Consider the following 27,575-nt stretch of genomic DNA (forward strand, 5'->3'; position numbering starts at 1 on the left):
CTGCCCTTCTAACGGTCATATACTTTTAAAACTTTGGTGCCAGCCAAACTTTGCTTCGAAAAAATGTTCAAATTTATTTTCCAAAGGATTTTAATGCTCGGAAATATTTTTAGAATTTTGTGAAAAAATAGAAAAAGTACTAGAAAATTTTCTAGCATGCAAGAGTGTTTTGAAAATTCAAATATGCAATGGGAGAAATAAAAAAAGTCAAGAAAATCAAAATGGTGAAAAGAAAATATGAGATACGTACCGATTTACCTTCGGCAAGGGCTCGTCGTTTTGAGTCTGACGAGCAGGACCTTTCTCCTGCTTTGGTTACCACTATTCGGCTCGTCTTGGAGAATTGGACGAGGACAAACTTGCGACCTTACGCCACACCTTCTTGGTTGTCTTTGTGGATCGTGTGGTCGTAGGATCTTGACTAGGAGACGTCGCTTCGGCTTTTTCTTGTGTGCTTGGCCCGGATTTGATGTTGATCATTGAGCATTGTTTCTTCTTGGGCTGGAACAGGAATTTTTCTTCTTTCCCATTGATGTTGAAGCGGATTTCTCCAACTCCCACATCGTTGTGTGCTCCAGCAGTGCTCAAGAATGGCCGCCCAAGGATGAGCAGTGTCTCTTTTGATATTTCCATGTCGAGCACTACGAAGTCAACTGGGATGAAGTAGTCTCGAACTCTGACTGGAACGTCTTCAGCGATTCCCTCTGGATAACGGACTGAAGAGTCTACTAGCTGGAGGTGCATTGGTGTTGGCGTTAGATGAGTGAAGTTGAGCTTGTCGAAGACGACCTTGGGCATTATGCTGACGCTAGCCCCAAGGTCACACAAGGCATTGCCGAAGTGTTGAGTGCCAATCGAACAATTGATCGTTAGGCATCCCGGGTCTTCTTTCTTCTTTGGTGGTTGGTTGAGTATAGCAGCACTACATTCATCCGTAAGCTTGACAACCTCCATTGTGGGCAGCGGTCGATTGTTGTTGATGATGTCTTTGATGTAGCAGGCGTAAGTTTGTACATGCATTACGTCCAGCAATGGTACGTTGACATGTATCTTCTAGATCATCAACAAAACGAGTAAACTGCTCGTCCACGGTGATCTTTTGTTTCCGGGAGGAAAACAGGAGGAAGCTTGTATCGAAAGTTTTCCATGGATTTTCTTCCTAGGGTTCTTCAGATTCATCATGTTTTGGAGATTCTTCCTCCTCTACTTGTGGCCTTGCTGCTTTCTCTACATGGTTAGGATGCAGTGGATCACGAGTGGACTTACCACCCCTCGTGGTCACCGCATTTATCTTTTCTGAAAATGGAACAACAGCAGCTATTTGCGCAAGTTGTGTTTCTATCATTTTGTTGAAACTTAATTGGTTTTTAAATGCAGAAGAGAGAGTTTCAACTTCAGCATTTATACTTTCCAAAATTTTATCATTGGAAGCAAGCTTTTTGTTTAAAGATTCATTTATTTTAGCTTTTCCAAAGACAAGATCTCTCAAGGAGGGTTGGTTCGAATTGAAATTCCAATTGAAATTTGAGTTAAAGTTGTTACCTCCTCCTTGGAATGGTAGGCATGCTTGACCCCACCCCTGGTCTCCTTGTGGACGGAACCCAGTGTTGTTGTTGTTGACGTAGGCTGCGTCTTCTCGGGTCTCGGGTATCTGCGAGTGTCCACCGGCACCACAAACCTCGCACATTGAGTATGAGTTCATGAAATGGACAGGAACGGGCATCTGTTGCCGGTTCCCTTCATCGAGTTTCTTTAGTAGGAGGTCCAGCTTGGTGGCAAGCATGTCCATCTCCTTGATGGTATGCATTCCGTCCTTTGTTCTGAGTTGGGAACGCTCCTCGTTCCAGCCCTGGTTGGAGACCATCTTTTCAATTAAGGCCGTAGCCTTGGCAATTGTCAGATCCAGATAGGCTCCTCTAGCAGCGGCATCAAGATGGGCTCTGGATGTTATTGTTAGCCTATTATAGAAGCTTTGGAGTACGAACCACTCATCCATCCCATGATGAGGACAGGCGAGTATGTATTCTTGAAGTCTCTCCCAAGCTTCTGGGATGGATTCCATCCCTGTTTGCTGGAAACTTAAAATTCTTCCATGCAGGGCATTTGTTTTGCCCAACGGGAAGAATTTTGCGAGAAACACCGTGGAACATTTGTCCCACGTGCTGACGGCTTCCTTGTTCTGATAAAACCACTGTTTTTCTTTCCCCAAGAGGGAGAAAGGAAATAGACGGAGCCTGATGGCGTCAGCTGTAATGCCCCGTATGGTTACAGTCTTGCATAACTCCAGAAAGTTCTGGAGACGGGCATTGGCATCCTCATTTGGCTTGCCACAGAATGGGCTAGCCTGCACCATGTTTATGAGGCTGGACTTTAGCTCAAAGTTCACGTCCCCAACATCAACGTTGGGTCCAGTTGCCACATTGAGAGCTGAAGGGACGGAGAAGTCGCGGAGAGTCTTCTCAGCCATGGGTTCAGTGATTGTTGATGGTGCTTGGGAAGCTGGCTCGCTTGTCAACTATGAGAGCGGAGGAGGGACAACACTAGGTCGGACCCTTCTCATGAGCTTCTCGGGATTTTCAACAAAGTTTGTCGGTAAGGAGAAATCAGACATACACTACCCTGTTTTCATCTAATCAGGAGAAAACAAAAAGATAAACACATTAGCCTGTATAAGCAGTAGCTACCTCTTACTCATATTGCCAGGTTTATGTGCTTAGTAAAATCTTTACACCGAGTGCCATCCCCGGCAACGGCGCCAGAAATGCTTGTTGGCATTTCTTAGCGCAATCACTAGGAACGGTGGTGTTAAGCTCGTCCCTAGCAACGGTGCCAGAAATGCTGGGTTGGTATGTCTTAATATTTACAGAAAGATCCACAAGCACACGGATATACCGTTGTAGCATTTCACCCAGAAGTATTCAGGGTATCGTTATTTATATTTTCCCAAGGGATGGTGAGGTTGTGTAAAGATGTTTACTAGTTACATAACCATGACATTATGAAATAAGGTGCAGACTATTAATTATACAGGGGTAAGTGATAAACAAAGGATAATCAGGGGTAATGTGACACACACAGAACATCCAACTCTCATGAATAAAGAATAAACAAGCACACCTAAGGTTAGTGGGAGCATAGGCACAAATCCTAATATACTATTTATGTCAGCAGATAAGTTATGTTAGCCACATGTTTAGAGCTACAGGTGCCGGGAAATTAGGGACATCGTGGAGAATGACCCGCACTGGAGACCATCCAGTCCCGTTTCATCTTTGCATGAACTCCTACACGATACCCGAATGTCGGGGAATACGCTAACCGAGAAACAGCTTCCCGGCAGACCGACAGGGTTGTCACCAACTACGGTCTACCCCAGTCAAGACGTGGAGCACCGTCATATCTGAGGGATCCCGCATACCCGGGCACCATGCCCGCATATGAGGTCACTACCTTAGCACCCCTGGGTCCCCCACTCTTCGGATGGACAGGTAAGATGCTAAGGTAAGCCCAAAAGCACAACAAACCGATATCCTTACCCAGATCATCTGGTATAAGCAAGCAACTAGTATAACTTGACAAAGCATAGATCAAGGCTAAGCATGCTAAGAACATAGCAAGACAACCAAGAACGAACTCAATATGAATAGCATAACGAAAGTCGGAATACAAAGCCATACCATAGGCCGAGGATTGCTCGCCGACCCCGAGAACGACTGGATTCGCTAAAGAGATGAAGTTCTAGCCGAGCTCCACTACCCTAAGGAGTACAAGTCACAAGAGAGTGAGAGAGAGAGAGAGGGGCCATCAAGTGGTGTGTGTGGTGAGTGGTATGAGAGGCCCCTTATATAGCTTGTGGAGGTCGGTTCCCACCATCTTCATACATGGAAACATGCCAAACCGCCATCAGAAGGATAAGATCAGCCTTCCCGCCAAAATGCACCTGGACAGGTGCTTGTCTGGTTTTGGCCGAACCCCTGGTTCGGCCGACCCCACCTTGCCGCCTCTGGCCATCGTCTTTCTCTGGTACACTGCCTGGTGGGCCCTGATGTTGGTACGTCGGTGCTAGGGCTTCGTTGGTCTGTTTGGTCTGGTTTGTGGGCCTCTTTTGCATGAGTTACACAGGACGCGATCTTCTGCGACTTTGTCTGCGTATTCTTTGTGTTTTCTTCTTATTCCGGACTTGTGCTCCTGAAAACATAAATCTTCGAAAACAACTGTGGAGCCAGATCATCTGGTATGAAACTTTTTCTAGATGAACATGCTACTAATTCCTTGCTGTCATACAAGTTTGAGAAATTTTAGATCTAGTTTGCTGTATAATCTGTTTAATGCTTGTTTGATGAACTTAATTCATGGTATATAGTTCCTGTGTGTGGAAAAATCTACATTTATTTCTGGAACTTTGTTTTAGCCATGTCTTAACGTCTGCAAATTGTGAGCTACTTTTACTGAGTATTCCTGCAGTTATAATTCATGCTTGTGATATCATGATTTGATTTGCTATTTTTGTTCTGGATGCTATAGTTCATATCTGGTCATGATCTTTGAATATGTTCTTGGTTAGTATGAGTACTTTCATTGGTAAAAATTTCTTATGCAGTACTGATCATCTTGAATCCCAAATAAATATGCAAGTTTATATATAGTTTAATGCATAAGTAATTAATTTGGTAGAATTAATGCTTGATCATTTTTTTTGAAGCATGTCTAGACCATTTCTAGGTTCTGGTAAAATTTTGAGACCCATAACCGTTGTAGAACTCCCTGTGGGATTAGTCCTTGTTGCTAGCATGTTAGTTTTGTTAATTTTATAACTCCTGTTACATGAGTAAATAAAATCTGGAAAATTCACAGAATGGAGTATGTCATGCCTAGATGCTTCTGTAAAATTTGTAACTCCAGAAACCAAGCGTAACAACCTGTGCAAATTCGTGAAGTCTCTAGGTTAATCTGTTTGTGTGATTTTTCATGGTTAGATGCCTTGTTGTTAAATGCTGAAAATTTTATAGTAGATGCTAGTCTATCTAATCTGTTCTACATAAAGTTTTCAGCACCAGATCATGAGTATATTTTCTATTATGAAATTATGAACTTATGCTTATGTTTTAAGTCTAGGAAATTAAGCACCCCAACACACTCCTTCATGAAGTAACATAAATATAAACCCAGCTCCATAAATGACTGCCCATGAAATGAATTCACAAAGGTCATCACTGAATTAACTTTTTGTTGAACTGCAACTATATCATGAATGAAAGAAATCATATATCAAGTTGTAACCATAAATCTTTGCATTGCATATAGAATCGGATAATCGCACTGACGGTGACTACGAGTTAGTTCCTTCGGACTCTCTGGCTACGTTGGACGTTAATCTTAATTGAACTAACTTAGCTCAAGACCTGGGCCAAGCCCCAGAAGACTCTCAGCCTGACAGTACCCAAGAAGGCAAGCCACGGTGCATAACCCATTATTTTCCGCGTTATTATTCATCTAACTATTCGTATGTGTTGTAATAATTTTATTGGCGCATTTATGTTTTCTAGGCATTGATCGAAAACCTTAGATGCATGATCCCTAGGTACCTATGTTTGACACCCGGATCTTTTTATCATTGCCACGCTAACTAGGAACGGTAGAAGTCGAGAGGTTTCCTGCCTTTCGCAAGATTATAGGAATTGACTGACTTTAATTCCTGCTGAAATATAAGGACAACGGGCGGGGTTGTGTAGTTGTGATACCCCGCTGGTGCAGTCAAAATTGGTTAAGGTCACAGTGTGTGGCTCATCTCGTTAAGCGTTTGAAAGTACTAGTCACATGCCGAGAAATATGGTAATCGGTAAGCTTAAGTACCTGATTGGACCAACGAGTGGAACAACTTGGTACCCTCTTTGTAGAAATAGGGTTTATATTTTTGTCGCGACGTACGGGTGCAGAGTGGTTGGACTCTGTAGTCGGGGAGGGTATCCCGGATCCACGGACTGGAAAGAAAGGGGAACAGTAGCGTGGGCAAAAGTAGCGTGGGCAAAAGCAAAGTCGATCCCCAAGCGTGTGCGTTAGGTTCCCCTGGCCAGGTTGAAATTCGATTCGGAATCGTCCGCCACTCACGGCATGAGACTGCTTAATGTTTTCGGTCATATAGAGTAACAAATGGAACATGATGACGATAATACTGCTGGTTTATTAAATGGTTGCTCTACCATGTTTGAGTAGAGTTAGATGCAAACTTAGAACGGTTAATTCAACTAGAATATGGCCAAGCTAAAATTTGAAAATAAGGATCAACTCTTAGAGGCATTTTTGGCAAAACAAATCCGACAAACCAAAAAGCCTTGCATGTCTAGTAATTGGACTATGGTATATCCGGTGTCGGGTAAGTCTTGCTGAGTATTAGTATACTCAACCTTGCTTGTGGCACTATTTTCAGGTACTAACTTCGAGGATATGATTGCGAGTCTGTCTTGGCCGTGTACTTTGCCTCCGGGCTGGTCTGTTGAGTGGGATGGCCATTCGGCTGGTGCTGATCCTCCTCCCACTGAGTGACGTGTTTCGTATGGGCTTTATCGATGCGTCATATGTTTTTGCTAGATGTCTTTTACTGCTTCCGCTGAGACAATGACACTTGAATAATTTGTGTAGTTTGGAACTCCGTAGTACTTCGCTACTCTGAACATGTTTTTGTAATAAATTTACTTTTCCGCTGCAAACTCTAATATGTATGAGATGATTTGTGTTGTAATCTCTGGGCTCACCTTCATGTGAGTGTTGTCTGTGCGATCCTAGAAGAGCTTGGCTTTTATCGAGGAACTACCGGTGCGTGCCGAATTGGGTCAGAGTTGCTTAGCAACGAAGATCAGTGCACCCGGGCCCAGTCTTTTGGGTGGTTCCGCCACAGCTGGCCTCAGAGCTCGCAGACAGCCTACCAGAGATGGCAGCCTCTGTTTTCTAAACAAGAAATCTAAAACATGACTTCAAAAGTACTAAAGTTTTTGAAAAGTCTAGGATCTACAAGGATAAGTCTAGAATGTAAAGCCCTAGGGAATCTTATAGGTATAATCTGGTGGCTTATATTGTATGGCTAACTTCCAGCACATTACTTTTCAGTATTTAAATTCCGCAATTTAAATTCTACAACTACATCGTCGCCGCAGAGGTATGCTTGCTTAGTCAGCTGAGGGAGTCTGACCTTCCCGTCGGTGATGCGAGCCGAACGCTGGAGCTCAAGCAGTGGCCTACTTAAGCTGCTGCCCATATACCAACCTTCGGTTGAATATATGGGGAGTAATGGTTCGAAAATTAGAATTCAATTCCCCGTCCATGACGGTACTCAGTCAATACGTTGTTTCGATGATGTATGTTTAACGTTGTTCATACGGCGGTAATTGTATGGATGCCGGTTCTATAGTGATCGGTAATGTATGAGAACGCTTTCGTGAGTGCTGGCACGGAAGGTTCATTTATATACTGTCAATTTTCTGCAGGTACGCTAACTCGAAACCAAATCCTAGGCTAGATAGCTATATCGAGTAGTTATATGGCGAGAGACGTATTATGTATGCCACCGTAAACTAATTGCATAAGTCCAAGGTTACTTGGCAATTTTTTCTTGGTGAGGACGATTAGGATCTGCATTTATCCCTAAATCTTCAGCAAAGAAATGTTTAAAAGAAACCGCAATCAGAAAGGTTAAAACTCCATCCCTAAGGATCATCTAGGTAATCTGTGAAATCTGAAATTCTGGTTTCGTCGAATTTTTAAGATATAAAAATCACCTCAAATCAAGTTCGGGCTGTAATATTAAATGTAGCTAAGTAAATTCCCAATCTTCTTTGAAATTTTGAGAATTTTTCAAGCTTCCTACATTAGTGTTTTCGAATTTATAGTAACCTTCTGCAAATCTGTCAATTTGGAGCAGTTTGTCTAAACTGAATTTTTCGACCATCTTAAGTTGCTCAATTGAAAAATCATACAACATGAAAGCTGTAGGTACCTTAATTAAGAACCTACTGTAAAAGTTTGAATTATCTTGGTTAAGTGGTTTGGTAGATATGGTCAAATTACACACTCTCTGGACAATCTGTTTTCTGATTCGACATCGCTTCAAGACCCTGAACATATCACCTTGTTAGGATCTGAACTGGCCTTAGCAATGACTAGATGAAATGTTCCTCACTACCCTAGGCATCTTCTGTAAACTTTTGAGAATTTTCGGAGTATGTTATCTATTGTTTTGATCAATTTCTTTAACTGTCCAGAATGAGCCCATCCCTTGTTTGACTATCAGCTGATCCATCGGTCTTTTGTTGGGACAGATGGACGAGCTGGTGATGATGGACGCGCAGGGGCATGTGCACTCAGCTTGTTTGCACTGGGACGGACTTCCTCGCCATCTTTGGGAGCTCTTGAGTGCAGCCGGTTACCCCCAGCCACCGCTCTACGAGGGCCACGACTTCGTGGAGAGCGGGGTGCGCCGTTGCAGCGTGACGATGGTGATCCTGCAGCACCCGCTCAACGGGTGGGAGCGGATCATGACTCGGGTGATCGGCCACCGCCTGTTGGACACCTGGGAGACCACCGCCATGCTAGCAATAGTCACTTTCTGTACTCAACACCCGTTGGAGGTTCTTTTGTCTGCGTTCGGGTTGTTTCCCGTACACTACCCGGCCGGCCCGCTCTGGCGTGACAGGATGGCCAACGTGGCCACAGTTGCAACCCTCGACCCCGTCGGAGCGCTATGGACGACCATGTGGTGCTTGGATGCACTTTACCGACTCCAGATCTTCCAGAGCCAAGCCACCGCTCAGCTTGTCGACCAGGCTCAGGCTTTACACCTAACCGTCCAGCTGAGGGACGAGCAGGGGTGCTCTGATCACCCAGCTTGAGAGCCAGGTCCAGGAGCTTCAGGACACGGTGATGGATCGTGATGCCACCATCCACTTTCTCGAGGACCAGTTCCACCACCTCCAGCTAGACCTCGACGATGCTCAAGGACAGCTCCACGAGCTGCAACAGGCGCAGGACGCCCTTCACGCACCACCCGATGAGATGCAGGTGGACGGTGAGGACGAGCCTTAGGAGGTCCAGGTTGTTTCCGAGATCGACTTTGAGGAACAGGCACCGCAGCCCGTGCAGTTCGAGACCCACTCTCCTGCAGAGAGTGAGGCATCGGTCAACATGTGGACCGAGGCGCTGTTTCCTGACTTTAGTAAACTCCTCTTAGTGTAGCCTAAATTTTGGATCATGGGCTACTAGGCTAACTCAGAGTTGAGTAACCCCTTAGTACTGATGCTAGAAGTAACCAAGTAGAAGTGAGAAGATGATGGATGTAATGAACCTCTAATGCTACTTATGTAAAGTGTTGGCAGACTGTGAAAAGCTGAACCCAGCAGCTAGTTCGAATTTGTATCCTTAATTCCTTTCCGAATTAGCTCGTGAGTTGAATACCAAAGTTGTTCCAAATTTCATCATCTAAATGATCACAAAATTTCAGCTCAAACGGACATGTATACCAGGAGATATACGCAAATTACAGAGGCTCTGTTTTCTGTAAAATCAGAAAACCAGAGGAGTAGTAATTGAATTTTTCAACTGACTTACTCTGGGATTCTGACCTTGAGTTGACTACCAATGTTGTAGCTCATGAAATTATATAGCTCCTGTAAAATTTTCAATTCCATAGCACACACAGAACTTCAGTTATGTACTGTTTTGTATTGACAGTTTTCTGTGTAACACGGCTGATGAAATAATTATTCTTCTATTCATGTCTTGAGTTGTCTATTTCCATTTGAGATGTTGAAAATGTTGTGCCTAATGCAAACTATTCACGTTTCAGATGGTTGTTTCAACTCGAGGTAGTCCCAGTTGTTTTGGAGCCAGAGGAAATGGTAATCCACCTGCACCTCCTCCACCACCGGGCATTGCGGAAGTCTTAGCCACTCAAACCGAAATCTTGCGGCAAGTGGTGCAAGCTCAACAGCAACAGCGAGGTGGGCCTCATGCTCATCAACCGCAAGAAGCGAGCTACCAAGACTTCCCAAGTACGCAGCCCCCGCTATTCACCAAGGAGGATGAACCACTGGATGTGGACGCTTGGATTCGCACAATCGAATCCAAGTTTTCTTTACTGTATGTTCCTTGTTCCGAAGCGAACAAGACTCGCTACGCTGCGCAGCAACTTCGCGGATCAGCTCGTATGTGGTGGGATCATTACCACGGAATGCTTCCGGCTAATCATGTGGTGAATTGGAATGAGTTCAAGGATGCTTTCTGGGCTCATCATATTCCTGCGGGTCTTCTTGATCGAAAACTAAATGAATTCTTGGCACTTACTCAGGGCACTCGCACCGTATTGCAGTATGCCCAAGCCTTCAATCACTTATGTCAGTATGCTGGTCATCATGTGGATACCGATAAAAAGAAGCATGAACGCTTCCGTCGAGGCCTCACTACCAAGTTACAGGAGAGGCTCAATCTGGTGCGTGCTGATTCTTTTAGTGATTTGGTAAATCTGGCCATCACTCAGGAGGATCTCATTATGGCCCATCGTGCTGAAAAGAAGCACAAGGCACCTGTTGGACCCTCGAGTGCTTCTGCAACGAGGTATCGAATTGTGCAGAATATTCCAACCGCACCCTCTCAGAAAGCCCCTCAACCAGGGAGTTGGATCATTCGACCTCCTCAGCAGCAACTGCAGCAAGCTCGTTTTGCACCACCGCAGCAGCTGCAGACCGGCCCTCGGCCGAATATTCAGCAAGCCGCTCGCCCTGACAACAACAATTGTTGTTTCAAATGCGGAAGTCCAAATCACTTTGCAAAAATGTGCCCTCAGGCGAGACAATCTCAGGGGCAGGCTTCTCGCAGAAATGATCAGAACAAGGGCAAGAAACAAACCGTTCAAGTCAGGCAAGGCCGACTTAACTTCACCAACTTGGCTGATCTTCTAGAGGGCGCACCAATTATGTCGGTTATATTCTCTATAAACCATCATCCCGCAATTATCCTATTTGATTCTGGTGCATCTCATAGCTTCATTAGTTCTAAATTTGGAGCAAAAGTTGAGTTAGATTTTTGTCACACCAAAGGCTCTTAAATGATATCTACTCCTTGTGGTAAAATAGCGTCTAATCAACTTAGTAGAATGGTACCACTTAAGTTCGGTAGTAAAATAATTCCCACCAATTTAATCCTATTACCACTAGAAGGAATGGATGTTATCCTAGGAATGGAATGGATGAATAAACATGGGGTCATGTTTGATATCTCTTCCCGAGCCGTTGAAATAAATTCTCCTACCCATGGCCACTCAGTTCTATATTTACCTCATCCAGAATGTGTCAACTCGTGTGTTTATGCCTTGAAAGATCTTCGAATCAAAGATATTCCCATAGTCCGTGAATATGCCGATGTTTTTCTAGATGACTTGCCTGGTATGCCACCAGATTGGGATATCAAATTTGTTATTGAGCTGCAGCCTGATACTGCTCCTTTTTCGAAAAGACTGTACCGTATGCCGCCTAAAGAATTGGCTGAACTAAAAATCCAGCTACAAGAACTTCTGGACAAAGGTTTTATCTGCCCAAGTGCTTCACCATGGGGCTGTCCAGCTTTGTTCGTGAAGAAGAAGGATGAACGTCTGAGGTTGTGTGTCGACTACCGGCCTCTCAATACGGTAACTATCAAAAATAAATACCCACTCCCCCGAATTGACGTACTGTTCAATCAGTTGGCTGGAGCAAAGATCTTTTCCAAGATCGATCTTCGTTCGGGGTATCATCAGATTAAAATCCGGCCTTGCGATATTCCCAAGACTGCATTCTCATCCAGATATGGTCTCTATGAATATTTGGTGATGTCTTTTGATCTCACAAATGCTCCCTCTTATTTCATGTATCTCATGAATTTGGTATTCATGCTGGAACTTGACAAGTTCATCATGGTGTTCATCGATGACATTTTGATCTATTCCAAGAATGAGGCAGAACATGAACAACATCTGCGCATAGTTCTTCAATGCCTCAGAGATCATAAGCTGTACGCGAAATTCTCTAAGTGTGAATTCTGGTTGGACACAGTCAAATTTTTGGGTCACACAATTTCTAGCGATGGCATATCAGTAGACTCCAGCAAAGTTCAAGAAGTGATGGACTGGAAACCTCCTACTTCAGTTCATCAGATTCGCAGTTTCCTCGGTTTGGCAGGATATTACCGTAGATTTATTCCGGACTTCTCTAGAATTGCAAAGCCAATGACGAAACTGCTAAAGACGGACATCAAGTTTAAATGGGATGCAAAGTGTGATGATGCATTCCATACATTGAGAGCACATCTAACCACAGCACCAGTCTTAGCTCAACCCGACAACAGCAAGTCTTATGATGTTTATTGTGATGCATCGGGTATTGGTCTTGACTGTGTCTTAATGCAAGACAATCGGGGTATTGCATATGCTTCCCAAGCTCTTCGGCCACATGAGCTAAACTATCCCACTCACGATCTTGAGCTAGCAACGGTTATTCATGCTCTCAAGATTTGGAGACACTATCTTATGGGCACTCATTGCAATATCTACACTGACCATAAGAGAATCAAATACATTTCACCCAAAGTGAACTGAATATGAGGCAACAAAGATGGCTGGAATTAATCAAAGACTATGACCTGGAAGTTCATTATCATCAGGGCAAAGCCAATGTCGTAGCCGATGCGCTCAGTCGCATGGTTCACTGCAACTGCCTATCAGTGGAGTCGTATAACGACACATTGTGTGCTGAAATGCAAAAGCTAAGATTAGAAATCATTCCTCAGGGTTCTTTGACTCATATTTCTGTGGAACCGATGCTTTATGACCAAGTCATCATGGCACAATTGCAGAACAAGATTGTCAGAATCATCAAGCAGAAAGTGTTAGAGGGCGAAAATAAATACAAGTGTTTCTGTGTGGACCATAAAGGAATCTTAAGGTTTGAGGATCGCCTAGTCATTCCCAAAAATCATGAATTACGGAAATAAATCTTGGACGAAGCACATCTCTCTAAATTTTCCATTCATCCGGGTAGCACCAAGATGTATCAGGATCTCAGGCAAAATTTCTGGTGGACTCGAATGAAGAGAGAAATTGTTAAATATGTCGCAGAGTATAACACATGTCAGAGAGTAAAGGCTAGTCATTTGAAAGTTGCTAGAACTCTCCAACTTCTGCCAATTCCGTCCTAGAAATGGGAAGATATCAGTATGGATTTTATTGTGGGCTTACCCAATACTTCACAACACCAAGATTTTATTTGGGTGATTGTTGGCAGGCTCACAAAGACCGCTCATTTTATTCTAGTGCATACTGAATATCGGGCCAAGAAATATGCTGAAATCTATATCGATCGAATTGTCTGTCTGCACGGTGTACCTAAAACCATCATCTCTGATCGTGGTACCCAGTTTGTGGCAAGGTTTTGGGAGCAGCTCCAAGAGGCTCTCGGAACTAAATTAATTCGAAGCTTAGCTTACCATCCACAGACTGACGGACAGACCGAAAGGGTGAATCAAATTCTCGAGGACATGCTTCGAGCATGTGTCATCCATTATGACAAGAACTAAGACAAATGTTTACCCTTGGCTGAATTTCTTATAATAACAGCTATCAGGCCAGTCTGAAGATGGCACCATTCGAGGCTTTGTATGGTCGAAGATGTCAAACTCCTTTGAGTTGATCCCAGACTGGAGAACGCAAAATATTTGGACCCTAATTAGTGGTCGAGGGTGAGGAGAAGGTAAAAGTGGTGCAAGTAAATCTCCGAGAAGCCCAATGCCGGCAAAAGAGATATATTGACAAGCGGAGGAAACCTTTAAAATTCAATGTTGGTGATCATGTTTATTTACGAGTTTCACCAACTCGAGGCATTCAACGCTTCGGAGTCAAAGGAAAGTTAGCACCTCACTGCGTCGGACCATATGAGATCATTGAAGAATGTGGTCCAGTGGCTTATCGACTGCAACTTCCTTTGCAATTCGCAGCTATCCATGATGTTTTCCACATATCCCAACTCAAGAAATGTGTTCGAGTTCCAACCGAAATCATCGATCAACAGGAAATCTAGGTGGAACCCGATCTCTCTTATGTTGAATATCCACTTCGAATCTTGGATCAAAAAGAAAGAGGTACCCATCGAAAGGTGGTAAAAATGTACAAAATTCAGTGGTCACATTATACTGAAGAAGAAGCCACCTGTGAAACAGAGGAATACCTCAACCGCCAATATCCTGGTTTTCTGAGCTTTGTGGCAGAACCACCTGAATTATCCCGGCTCAAGTGCGCTGTCCATCACCATAAAGGCAACACCGACACAAACGCACTTCAAACGGAACAATTCTTGGTCTGTCGGGTAACGTCCCGATACAACCACCGGTTCTCGGATCGAACAAGCATACCCCGCACGAAGGCGAGTCCAGAGATATTACAACCACATATTTTACAACACAAACATAATAGTTATTACACAAGTTCAAAGTAATATTACAGGTCCAAACTTAGTAAAACAGTTATACAAGCCATAAGTTTAAAGTTTAGAGTTTAAAAAGCAGCGGAAAGAAAACACGACGGCTACAACACGTCGCAAAAGTATACCAAGCTAGCCCAAGCAAGGTATCACTCGTCAGGGTCATTGCCGGTCGAAGACGGATCCCATTCTACGGACCAGCCAGGAGGCAAAGAGCAGGGCCAAGACAGACTAGCGATCTGGTCCTCAAAACTCATACCTGAAAAAGGTTTCGACAGCAAGGCTGAGTATTCTAATACTCAGCAAGACTTAACCGTCAACAGGTATACTTAGCCCACCTAACTAGACTATGCAGGGTTCTGTAAGGCTCTGGTTTTCCTTTTGCTGAAAAGCAATAAAGAGTAGGTCCTTACTTCACATTTTTAGCATTACATATTCTAGTTGATTAATCATTCTATGTAAGCAACTAATCCTATCCAACCATGGTAGAACTTTAGTCAAACAACAAGATTGATCATAGTAATGTTGCTCTTATTACTCTGCGTGGCAAAGGGATCAAGCAGTCCCAAACTGTGAGAAGCGGATGATTCGAATCGAAATTTGTTAACCTGGCCAGGCAGACCTAACACACACATTTGGAACACCGTCGGGTCGTTCCCAAACAACTGTTTACCTTTCATTCCGACCTGTGGATAGGGTCACTCTCCCCGACTACAGGGCACCATCTTCCTCCCTGTAGCCGCGGTGTTGCGCAACATAAACATAAATAAAAACCTATCTCTAAGAGAGAGTGAAAGGTATATCCACTCACCGGTCCGATCGGCTACTAGGCTTACCGCGTACCATATTTACGGCATGTGGCTAGTACGTTCAAAAACTTAACCACCGCTACCACACACCGCGACCTTAGCAAGTTCATCAACACAGACGTGGTCTCACACAAGGTCATGATATCGAACACAACCCCGTCCATCGTCCTTATATTGATAGCAAAAAGTAAACAAGCAATTCCTATAGAGCTCGCGAGTGACAGGCAATCACTCGACTTTTACCGGTCCTATAAGCTTAGCAATTATTCGAACTTAGGTCTAGTGTTCAGTACATAGGTTCTTAGGATCATGCATCTAGGGTTTCAATTCAAATCCTAAGAACTGTAAATGCACAAGTAAGTAATAACGATAAATTGTAATAATTTGAAATATGGGTTATGTCCGGGGCTTGCCTTCTCGGTAGTCGCTAACTAGATTAGCCTTGGGCTCTTCCGGATTTTGGTCCGGGTCTTCAGTTAGTACAGTGGCGTTCAACTGGGCCTCTTGATCACCTTCTTCGGACTCCGGGATCAGCTCATACGTCCCGTCCGATAAAACAGTCGTATCTATATGTGATGCAAGAAACGGTATTATAAACACACGTTTCACAATAAAGTTGCAATTTAAAAGATAACAAACATAACTAAGCATATGGGCAATCGTTTATAGAGTAGTTATTTAACATCTATGACTACACAAAACAACATGGTTAACATCACAAGACAATTTGATTAAACTTACAAAGTAAGTTTCAAATAGTTTATATAACATGTCAAGCATGATTTGCAAAGAAATGAGTAACTCAGTACACAAACAGTACTTAAATTCAGCAAAAACTACTTCAAACAGGATGTACATAGAGTAATCTACCCTGTAAAATTCATGCCATTTCATGCAGACATTTAATCAGAATAAAACAATTATTCAGATAGTACATAGAGAAAGATTGAATTATATAGGACAAACTACAATACTTATAAAGCTCAAAAATTTTCAGAAAAGACTGAATAAGATTATGAACACCTCATAAATTTTTCAGAATTTATCTAGGCATAAACCTAAAGCAATAATTTTGACAATAGTAAACCACATATGATAAAACTAATTAGTACAGGAAGTTCTATACTGATTCTGGATCCTAAATATTAAAGACATGAACATATGACAGAAATAGAGTTTCACAAAAATTCTCAAAATTTTCTAAGCAAGGAAACTATTTATCATAATTAAAGCCTACTTAACAAGCATTAAATCAAAGAAATAGTTAAACAAATCGAAAATTTCCCAACCTTGGGCAACAGTAAGGTTTTAGTAACATATGATCATGGAAAAAGTTTCATACACAGAACTTTAGTATTTCAACCAGCACAAATAAATTAGCAAAACAAGTATATTCAAGAATCTTAAAACTTTGACCTAGCTAATGATGTCAAAAAGGTTTCAAATTTTTACCAGCTGGTATCAGAGCTGCAAGTGTACACCAGAGGTGTTGGAACCTTAAAAATTGATTTCGGTATAAAAATTAGACCAACAAAGTGTTTATAAAACTATGTTGGTTTCGTTAAGGGTTATGCATAGAACCTAAAGTCCTAGGGAATTTACGGGAGTTACTAGGTGGCTATCTATTTATGGTTTATGTATATCTGACTTCCAGCACTTTACATTTTTGTCAAACCATACTCACAAGCAACCCTTAATTTCTGTAACGACGCATCTACGCTAAGGTAAGAAGGTAAGGATCCTCAGTCAGCTGAGGGAGTCTGACCTTCCCGTCGGTGATGCGAGCCGAATGCTGCCCTCAAGCAGTGGCTTACTTGAGGTACTCCCAATATACCAACTATTAGTTGACTATATTGGAAGTAAAGTGTACTCAGTTAGCTGAGGGAGTCAGACCTTCCCGTCGGCGATGCGAACCGAACGCTGCGCTCAAGCAGTGGCCTACTTGAGCTACTGCCAATATACCGACCATCGGTAGATTATATTGGGAGTAAAGGAACTTGTGAATGCGCTATCTCAGTGGCGTATGTTAACATTGGCCATACGACGGAAATTGTATGGCTGCCGCTTCTATAGTGAGCGATAATGTATGGGAACGCTTTCATGAGTGCTGGCATGAAAGGTTCAATGTATATATGTATTCTGCCAATCTTCTACAGGTATACTAACCGCGATACGATAAGTTAAGAACAGCTAGAATTTATCGACTAGATATTATAGGGAGAGACGTAATTGGTGTCGTACCACCGGCGCTAATCCCGTAAGTCCAAAGCTATTTGGCAGTTGTTTTGTTTTGTGAGGATGTTACCCGACAGACCAATAATTGTTCCGTTTGAAGTGCGTTTGAGCCGGTGTTGCCTTTAGGGTGATGGCCAGCGCACTTGAGTCGGGATAATTCAGGTGGTTCTGCCACAACCTTTACCCCAGGTACCTCACTTTTTGTCCCTAATTCCTATCATCCAATCTCAAGACGAGATTCTTTTTAAGGGGGTAGGCTGAGACACCTCTGGTGTCTGTACACTAAAGGTCAGTCCATTTAATTCAAATAACCTATAGAGGGAATTTGGAAAGTAAATTAGGAAGGAAAAAGTCAAATACAAATTAAATCACACTAGTTAGCTTCCTATATTAATGCTGGTAGAAATAGACCTGGTTTAGTTATGAAACTTTTTCTGGATGAACATCCTACTGATTCCTTGGTGTCATACAAGTTTGAGAAATTTTAGATCTAGTTTGCTATATAATCTATTTAATGCTTGTTTGATGAACCTAATTCATAGTATATAGTTCCTGTGTGTAGAAAAATCTAGATTTATTTTTGGAACTTTGTTTTAGACATGTGTTTATGTCTGCAAATTTTTAGCTACTTTTACCAAGTATTCCTACAGTTATAATTCATGCTTTTGATATCATGCTTAGATTTGCTATTTTTGTTCTGGATGCTTTAGTTCATATCTAGTCATGGTCTTTGAATATGTTCTTGGTTAGTATGAGTACTTTAATTGGTAAAAAATTCTTATGCAGTACTGATAACCTTGAATCCCAAATAAATATGCAAGTTTATATATAGTATATATATTAATTAATGCATAAGTTTATAGTTTACCGAGTAATTAATGCTTGATAATATTTTCTGAAGCATGTTTAGACCATTTCTAAGTTCTGGTAAAATTTTGAGACCCATAACCTTTGTAGTTTTGTTAATTTTATAACTCATGTTGCATGAGTAGATAAAATCTGGAAAATTCACAGAATGGAGTATGTCATGCCTAGACGTTGCTGTGAAATTTGTAACTCCAGAAACCATGCGTAACAACCTGTGCAAATTCGTGAAGTATCTAGGTTAATCTGTTTGCATGATTTTTCATGGTTAGATGCCTTGTTGTTAAATGCTGAAAATTTTACAGTAGATGCTAGTCTATCTAATCTGTTCTACACAAATTTTTCAGCACCAGATCATGAGTATATTTTCTGTTATGAAATTATGAATTTATTCTTATGTTTTAAGTCAAGGAAATTAAGCACCCCAACACACTCCTTCAAAAAGTAACATAAATATAAACCCTACTCCATAAATGACTGCCCAGGAAATGAATTCACAAAGATCATCACTGAATTAACTTTTTGTTGAACTGCAACTATATCGTGAAGGAAAGAAATCATATATCATGTTGTAACCATAAATCTTTGCACTGCATATAGAATCGGTTAATCTCGCTGACGGTGACTACGAGTTGGTTCCTTCGGATTCTCTTGCTGCGTCGGACGTTAATCTTAATTGAACTAACTTAGCTCAAGACCTGGGCCAAGACCCAGAAGACTCTCAGCCTGACAGTGCCCAAGAAGGCAAGTCCCGGTGCATAACCCATTATTTTCCGCGTTATTCGTATGTGTTGTAATAATTTTATTTGCGCATTTACGTTTTCTAGGCGCTGATCGAAAACCTTAGATGCATGATCCCTAGGTACCTATGTTTGACTCCCGGATCTTTTTTATCGACTAGTTGCCATGCTAATTAGGAACGGTAGATGTCGAGAGGTTTTCTGCCTTTCGCGATATTATAGGAATTGACTGACTTTAATTCCTACTGAAATATAAGGACAACGGGCGGGGTTGTGTAGTTGTGATACCCCGCTGGTGCAGTCGAAATTAGTTAAGGTCGCAGTGTGTGGCTCATCTCGTTAAGCGTTTGAAAGTACTAGCCACATGCCGAGAAATATGGTAATCGGTAAGCTTAAGTACCTGATTGGACCAGCGAGTGGAACGACTTGGTACCCTCTTTGTAGAAGTAGGGTTTAAATTTTTTGTTGCGACGTACGGGTGCAGAATGGTCGGACTCTGTAGTCGGGGAGAGTATCCTGGATCCACGGACTGGAAAGAAAGGGGAACAGTAGCGTGGGCGAAAGCGAAGTCGATCCCCATGCATGTGCGTTAGGTTCCCCTGGCCAGGTTGAAATTCGATTCTGAATCGTCCGCCTCTCACGGCATGAGACTGCTTAACGTTTTCAATCACATAGAGTAACAAGTGGAACATGATGATAATAATACTGCTGGTTGATTAAATGGTTGCTCTACCATGTTTGAGTAGAGTTAGATGCAAACTTAGAATGGTTAATTCAACTAGAATATGGCAAAGCTAAATTTTGAAAATAAGGATCAACTCTTAGAGGTATTTTTGGCAAAATAAACCCAACAAATCAAAAAGCCTTGCATGTCTAGTTAATTGACTATGGTATATACGGTGTCGGGTAAGTCTTGTTGAGTATTAGTATACTCAACCTTGCTTGTGGCACTATTTTTAGATACTAACTTCGAGGATATGATTGCGAATCTGACTTGGCTGTGTCATTTGCCTCTGGGCTGGTCTGTTGAGTGGGATGGCCTTTCGGCTGGTGCTGATCACCCTCCCACTGAGTGACATGTTTTGTATGGGCTTTATCGATGCATCATATGTTTTCGCTAGATGTCTTTTACTGCTTCTGCTGAGACAATGACACTTGAATAATTTGTGTAGTTTGGAACTTCGTAGTACTTCATTACTCTGAACATGATTTTGTAATAAATTTACTTTTCCGTTGCAAACTCTGATATGTATGAGATGACCTGTGTTGTAATATCTGGACTCACCTTCGTATGAGTGTTGTCTATGCGATCCTGGAAGAGCGTGGCTTTTATTGAGGCTTCACTCGAGGAACTACCGGTGCGTGCCGAATTGGGTCAGAGTTGCTTAGCAACGAAGATCAGTGCACCCGGGCCCAGTCTTTTGGGTCGTTCTGGCACACCGCCGCGCTGCTCGGCCTCGTGCTTCTGCACTGAAACGGGTGATGCGGGCATTGGTCGACGTCGTTCCGCCGGACTTGGCCCCAGGGGCGTCGAGCCGCGGCGGCGCAGTAATGTGCGATACCAACCGACGGATGGGCGTGATCGTGGTCGACGAGCTCCCAGTCCCCAGACAAGGAGAGGCGCTGGAGAGCCCGCGGCACGAATGTGCGCGTTCGTTGCCACTCTCGCCGTCAGAACGGTCAGAGCGGTTCGCCATGGATTCCTATGAGGTGGAGCTTTGCAGAAAGGAAATCTTACGTGCTATACGCCCTACCTGGCTTGCCAGCTGACGGTGTACGATTACTGCTAGCAGGAATTACTGGTAACCCCCATTTAGAGATTCGGCTATGGGTATAAACCGCGCAAGAATTTCCCCTAAGGAAGCGGATTGATGCGGTGGATTTAGATAGGTTCAGGCCACCCGGAGGCGTAATACCCTACGTCCTGTGTGAGTGTATGGATTGGTTCTTTGGTGATTCCGAGTTGAAAAGCCCAAGCACGGAACCAGTGAGCTAGTTAGGTCCCGAAAAGATCGGTCCCCTTCCATGTCCTGGGATCTTTCTATTTATAGACTACATATGCTTTCTCTGTTGCTCTCTAATTAATGTGAACACACCCTTTGCATGGTGGGTGCCGTCTTCCAGACTGTCCTGCCCCTGTCAGGCAGGCAGGCTTCTTGTCGGGCCCGCTGTAGCAGCCACCTGGGGGCCACCAGCGTCGGAGCCATCCTGGGTTACCCCGGGAGAGCCCGGGGTGGCCGTAGACACTGGCCGGTGGGCCCTTCGTCCCGAGGCGCTCCGGGGCCTTCTGTTTGATTCGAGCATTCCGGGGCGTCCCTGAGGGCGTCCGGGGTAGCGCGAGTATGGCCACGTGGTGGCCTCCGGGGTCGTCCGGTGGACCCTTCTGGCCCGGGCCGACCTCGGCCGACCCCGGCCAACCCCGGGGCTTCGTCCGGGGTGACCTCAGCTTTTACCGCGACAGGGGCATGGTAAATGGAGGTGGGTTCCAGCCACCGTCCATCTTCAAGTCGATGGGAGGGCAGCACAAAGATAAGCTGTCCGCCGCCTATCGTCTTATCTTCTGAGCGCACGGCATCCCCGTATTCATGATGCTCTTATGGGGAAGCCGCACCCCCTCTCGAGCTCTGTATAGAGTCCGGCGGTGAGGCGCCGTAACCGCCTGGTAAAGATCCTTTTTACCGGATGGGTGTCTTCGAGGGCAAGAAAACATCCCCCCGGGTTTCCCGCACCGGGCCAGGCCCAGTCCGCTTCCAGTGGGTGCCCACACCCCATGTGTGGACGTTCGTGGGGCCCACGACCGCGTTCGGCTGACGTCTCCGGCTGACGCGGCTGGCGGGCCCCTCCCACTTTAATCACACATGAGTCTGGTGTTATGGGGACCCCGTTACCATTACGCTGACACACCCTTATAGATGCACATGCATAAACTCTTTCCCTATGAGCATCTTTGAAGACTGAACCGGTAAATCCTCAAGATTGACAAAGTCACCCCAAAAACTAACCTTCTCTCTGATTCAAATGGAATATACTGACCTTGAAGAGTACTGCAAGCAAATTAGAGGAACGGAGGCATGGTGGGAGAATACGATGGGATGGACTAGAGCTGTTCACACGCCTGAGATTGGAAGAGCTGCAAGCGCTACCCAGGTTTGGGAGGTTTGATGAAACCTTTTTCTAATTGCATTGAGTGAGCTCAGTGTTTTATGTTTCTTTAGTGTCTGATTGGGAGATAAACATTTTTAGAGACCATCTAAATGGAGATCCAACGACTATCCACCTGTAGTGGCTAACATTTGGTTTTGTAGTCGAGATTTTGTTGCTGGTGGTCTCAACATTTCTATTACATCACATCAACAACTTGTTTGTAGTAAGGTGTATGTTATATCCGACTAGAGAATTGACTTCTACTTTTTGTATAATATGTTCTATTGTTTGGTTTGTGCCCGTTGCTTCTAACTAATATGAAGTTGTAGCACCATTTTTTTAACAGCAAATACATTGGCATTTTTTTCTCTCATTTGTGTAGCCTTTTCTTTTGCATATGCTCATTCCTTTCTCTCCTCCATTTGCTGCAGCTGCAAACCTGTTATTTTTGTTGAAAGATGCATATTTGAGAAGTTGGTATGTATAGTCGATAATTCTATTCTTTATGCTTCATTTCATCATGCGACGTCAAAACATGTTTTTCATACTCCCACAAGTGCATTAGAAATAACATGTTTTTAATGATCATGCTCTACAGTTGCTTTAAAAAATTCTCACACTCCCGTAGCAACATACGTGTACACACCTAGTGATAATATATTTCCTTATGGCTTTGGACCTCCCTTCATGGGCTTTGAAGGCCATAGATAGGATCTGGGGCAGGCAAAATGCTACTTTGGAAAGCATAAGCTTGTGTGCGAGGCCTTGTATTATGGTCTCGAGTAAAATAGAAATTCAGTGTTTAGATATTACTGCTTAGCAGGTGGCCCGCAAAGGAACTTAACAGCGCTCAAATTTAATCAACTGATGAAATCAACAAAAGCTATAGCCGGCTATTTTAAACATTGGTTAATATAAGCACTCACCCAGCAGCAAACGATTGGACTTGTGGATGCTTACAGGGTAACAAAATACACATCGGCTGCCGGCAGAGCAGGAGGAAGTGAGGATTGAACAATGAAGTACTAGAGTCTTAGCCTGATGACCTGATCATCATATATGCAAGCACGGTTGCACGCAACTAGTGTAAACACGGAGTCCATCCAAACAAATGCGAAGACAGCGTAGTCCCAATTCCAAGGCAAGCGATAAACAAAGGCGCGCGCCCCCAAAAGGCTGATCTGATTACACGACAACGCCCCGGCAGGCCACACGTCTGTATGTGTACCGTCCAGACCTGACCCTCCGTGATCCGAAATTTTTTATGTAGCGTGCGTGATGGGCGTGATCACAGTAGTTTATTTTTTAGTCAATTTCCGGTATGCCATTCAAAAAAATTTGAGGTGATCCCTTATGTGCTATTAGAAATTAATTATCCCTTGTATGTCATCATTTATAATTTTCCATCCCCTACATGCCATTACCGTTAAGTTTCCTAACAGAGCCGTTGGATCTCGCAAGACGCTCGCCCCTGCTCCCGTCCCTGCCCCGGCGGCGGCTCCGTGCGCGCGGCCGGCCGGCCGTCCCTGCCCCGGCGGCCGCGTACGCGCGGGCCGGCGCCTGCCCCTGCCCCCCGGCCACGAAGCCTCCCTGGTGGAGCTTGAGCTCGCCGCGGAGCTCCGTGCGCTGCCCATCCCTGCCCCGGCCATGACACGGCAGTGGAGGCCCATCCCGTCCCCATCGCCTTCCTCCCTCCTCCTCCTCCTCCTCTCTCTGTCACGGAGGCCATGGCGCGGCGGTGGAGGCCCGCCCACGCGGCGGAGGCCATGGCGCGGCGGTGCCCCGCCGGCAGGTTCCACGCGCGGCGGCCATGGCGGAGGAGTCGAGGTGGCGGCGGGCCCCCCTCCCCGATCGGCCACCCTCCGCTCGCGCCGGCCGCGGTGAGCAGGGCCGGGCGCGCATGGCGGCCGCGGCCCTTGCTCCCTCCGCTCGCGCCGGCCGCGGCGAGCAGATCCGGGCGCGCGCAGCGCGGCAACGGCGGTGCGGAGCAGCTCGGCAATGGCGGCGCGGAGCGGCAGCGGCAACGGCGGGCCGGAGCGGCTCGGCAGCGGCGCGCGCGCGACAGGGCTCGGGCGGCGGCGCAGCGCTGCGGCGCGCGGCACGGTGGGGGAGGAGTATTGTTGTCTTTTCGCCATACGCTTTAACGGCTCTATTAGGAAACTTAACGGCAATGGCATGTAGGTGATGAAAAATTATAAACGATGGCATAAAATGGATGAGTTAATTTCCAATGGCACATAAGGGATCAACTCAATTTTCCAATGGCATACAGGGAATTGACTCTTTATTTTTTCTCTGGGTCGTCGGAGACAACACGAGGATGACTCCACAGCTCTAGATCTCAGGGCCATTTAGTTTCAGGACAAAAATTTTTTGGGGCCGTTTGACCACTAATTAGGAGTATTAAATATAGATTAATTATAAACTAATTACACGGATGGACCGGAAATCGCGAGGCGAATCTATTAAGGTTAATTAATCTATCATTGGAGGTTGGTTACTGTAGCACAATATTATCTAATTATTGCATAATTAGGTTCATTAGATTCGTCTCGCGATTTCATCCGGGGGTTATGGAATAGATTTTGTTAGTTATTCACATTTAATACTTTAAACTAGTAGTCAAACGTTACAAGTTATTGTAGTGTGTGAAAAATTTTTGGAAACTAAACGGTCTCTCAGTGAAACCACAGCTCCAGATTCCAAGGCTTTCACAGGCAGACACCCACTGCCTCAGTACATAAAGACAGCTCAGTCAGCTGAAGGCCGAGCGATCGAGCTGGAGAGGTTACAATCACAATGAAGGGGAGCACGGTCCACGAGCACGAGACAGACGTCTCCGCCTCCGACCTGTGGGCGATCTACGGCACGCTCCGCGCCGCCGAGCTGTTGGCGGAGCTGCTCCCGCAAGTCCTGGCCAAAGTCGAGGTCATCAGCGGCGACGGCGGCGTCGGTACCATCTTGCAGCTGACGTACCCCCCTGGTGAGGTTCCAACTGAATCAGGCAGTTAAAATCTTGGGCCTTCTTTTGTAAAACCAATTAGAGATCGAATCATTTTTTTTTCAGAAACCATGCGTTCCAAAAATAGAACTTGATGTGATTAGTTTCTCTGCTCTCTTGCTAGGCATTCCGGGCCTGGAGAGTTACAAGGAGAAGTTCATCAAGGTTGACAACGAGAACTACATCAAGGAGGCGCAGGTGATCGATGGCGACATCCTGAAGCTGGGGTTCCTCTCCTACATGGTACGGTTCGAGGTCATCGCAAAGGGGCCCGACTCGTCGGTGATACGATCGACTGTCGAGTACGAGATTGATGAAGCGCACCCGGAGCTTGAAGCCATGGTGAGCCCGGCGCCTTTTGCTGCGATCGCCGAGAAATTCTCTGAGTATACCAAGGAGAAGAAGCTCATCACTCAGGCAGCCTCTTGATTGGAAGAGCTCAAGAGCAAAGGTTATCACCAACGACAAATAATGTTCTACTACAATTAATGCGTGTCTTTCTATTTTGCATCTCCATTGTTGCTGTGAACGCAAATTCATCCGGATCGAACAAATCACAGATGCTTCATCTAATTTGTTCACCACATCCACTGTTTCTCATATATACAACTATTGTAAGGTACCATAATAAAGGCATATGTACCTGTTGTGATTGAGCAAATAGGTGGAATATTTTCTTTCTCTATTGTGATTTGATTTTGTGGCTCAATCTACATTGCAATGTGGAAATAAATAATTTTGGTTCTAATTGAATGCAAAAAACATCATGATATTAATGAATTGTTCTAATTTAGTACGTACCTGGTTTACACCAGCATTGTTTTCCTCTGGGGACAGAGATAGATGTGGAGTAGAGGGCAGCACAACTGTTGATGTGGGAAATTGGAGGGAGATGGCCGGTAGGAGACGGATCTGGGGACAGAGATAAGGGGCAGGGAGAACGTGAGACAAACAGGCATACCTTGGGCGTGTAGCGCTGTTTTACGAGACGAATCTAATAAGGTTTTTTACTGCACGATTAGAAGACAGTTATTGTAGCATTACTGTAGTCAATCATAGATTAATTACCGTTATTAGATTCGTTGCAAAAAGTTACATCCATCTCTAAAAAAAATTTATAAACAAATTTTATTTAGTACTTCATGCATATAAGATTTTTTTTGAAACGCAGGTAGCGCAAAGTAACCAAACAGGGCCCTTGGTGCAGAGGCGAAGCGGGAGGCTCCGCCAATATGGTCCATGTAAAAGACCGGCTTGCAATCAGGGGTGCCTGCGCGATCAGGGGTGCCTGCGCGGTAATAAATGGGCAAAATGGCGCGGATGGGAGATTCGAACCGTGCACAACGGGTTTCCACCAAAGAACCGCTGTATCACTTTGTGCCTTGCATTGTATGTTAAAACTTAATCGATTTGAACTGTTGGTTCAATCGGTCAGACCAGTGGACTAGCGAACCGAGCACACCATCGGTTCGGTTACCGGTCCGATTCTAATTAAGATTTTAAATCACCGGCTAAGGCGTTTAGCGGTAGGGCTGCTGCTATGGCGTTTAGCGGGCTATTACCGGCTATAACAGACTAAATACCATAGCGGTTGCCCTTCTTAACACCAGCAACCCGAGCAAGCACACGGAGAGCATACAGTACCAATATTTACTCTTCGCTCTCTCTCCCGTCAAGTGTCAAACGGCAGTGATTACGATTTGCAATCACAATACCGAATCACTTTTAGAGCTTTGCCAGATGCACGTGCCCACTCCGACTTTGATCATGGCCTCATGTGCGTGCACTGACCAACACCGCGTCGGGTTCAGACTTAAAAAACCGCCCAGTTGCGCCGCCAGCCAGCGGCAGGTCGATCTGTTTGCTTTGATTCTTCCACAACATGGCAAGACAAATGGCCCAGCTCTTTTACTGAGTTCTAGTTCTAGTGTTCTACAATGGTGTGCATTACTGATTCATTCCTGGCATTGTGAAGAGGTGTACTCCCGTTGTCGGTCGAAACCCACCGGCGAGAAGCGACAGGCAACACGAAGAGCCGGGAGGTCGCCGGGGCGCTGGCAAGCACTGCTCCCTCGTCAACAGCCCGCAATTCCGTCACGCGCCCGGAGATTCCGGAGAATGTCGGGCGTGCCACCTGACCTATACCCGATCAGGAGAGTGCGAATGTGCTTGCAACGTTTTGTCTGCATACACAAACACGTGGAAACGTAAGCCCGAGCCGTGGTCGGCTCCCCGGGATGACTCTTGCATCGGCTTTAAAGAGCCGATCGTGTCCCGGTGTCAGATTGGA

At 44.7% G+C, this 27,575-nt stretch overlaps 2 protein-coding genes, 1 long non-coding RNA gene and 1 other non-coding gene across 5 annotated transcripts; 2 read left to right on the forward strand and 2 right to left on the reverse strand.

Annotated features, from left to right (window-relative positions):
* Positions 1-321: 321 nt before the first annotated feature.
* Positions 322-954, reverse strand: LOC120662503. The gene has a single exon (XM_039941637.1). The coding sequence runs from the start codon at positions 952-954 to the stop codon at positions 322-324; it is 633 nt and encodes a 210-aa protein (XP_039797571.1).
* A 1,040-nt stretch (positions 955-1,994) lies between these two features.
* Positions 1,995-2,101, forward strand: LOC120663089. The gene has a single exon (XR_005670313.1). It is a non-coding gene; the product is annotated as a small nucleolar RNA R71 (small nucleolar RNA).
* Positions 2,102-24,989: 22,888 nt separating this feature from the next.
* LOC120660137 (norbelladine synthase-like) lies at positions 24,990-26,717 on the forward strand. Of its 2 annotated transcripts, XM_039938502.1 has the most exons (3): positions 24,990-25,267; positions 25,410-25,736; positions 26,457-26,717. In XM_039938502.1, the coding sequence occupies exons 1-2, from the start codon at positions 25,084-25,086 to the stop codon at positions 25,712-25,714; spliced, it is 489 nt and encodes a 162-aa protein (XP_039794436.1). In that variant the 5' UTR covers positions 24,990-25,083; the 3' UTR covers positions 25,715-25,736; positions 26,457-26,717. The 2 variants fall into 2 exon arrangements, with proteins under 2 accessions (XP_039794436.1, XP_039794435.1); XM_039938501.1 differs by lacking the exon at positions 26,457-26,717 and having other exon boundaries at positions 25,410-25,970.
* Positions 25,738-26,249, reverse strand: LOC120660139. Its single transcript, XR_005669385.1, has 2 exons — positions 26,087-26,249; positions 25,738-25,995 (listed from the first exon to the last, which is right to left on the reverse strand). It is a non-coding gene; the product is annotated as an uncharacterized LOC120660139 (long non-coding RNA).
* Positions 26,718-27,575: the final 858 nt, after the last annotated feature.

The sequence above is a fragment of the Panicum virgatum genome, chromosome 2N (assembly GCF_016808335.1).
Source record: "Panicum virgatum strain AP13 chromosome 2N, P.virgatum_v5, whole genome shotgun sequence".
NCBI classification, from domain to species: domain Eukaryota; kingdom Viridiplantae; phylum Streptophyta; class Magnoliopsida; order Poales; family Poaceae; genus Panicum; species Panicum virgatum.

Bases quoted from the DNA above. Each gene is read 5' to 3' on its own strand.
- LOC120662503 (XM_039941637.1), bottom strand. From the start codon at position 954: ATGGAGGTTGTCAAGCTTACGGATGAATGTAGTGCTGCTATACTCAAC.
- LOC120660137 (XM_039938502.1), top strand. From the start codon at position 25,084: ATGAAGGGGAGCACGGTCCACGAGCACGAGACAGACGTCTCCGCCTCC. The intron at 25,268-25,409 runs GTGAGGTTCCAA...CTCTCTTGCTAG, and splicing joins GCAGCTGACGTACCCCCCTG to GCATTCCGGGCCTGGAGAGT.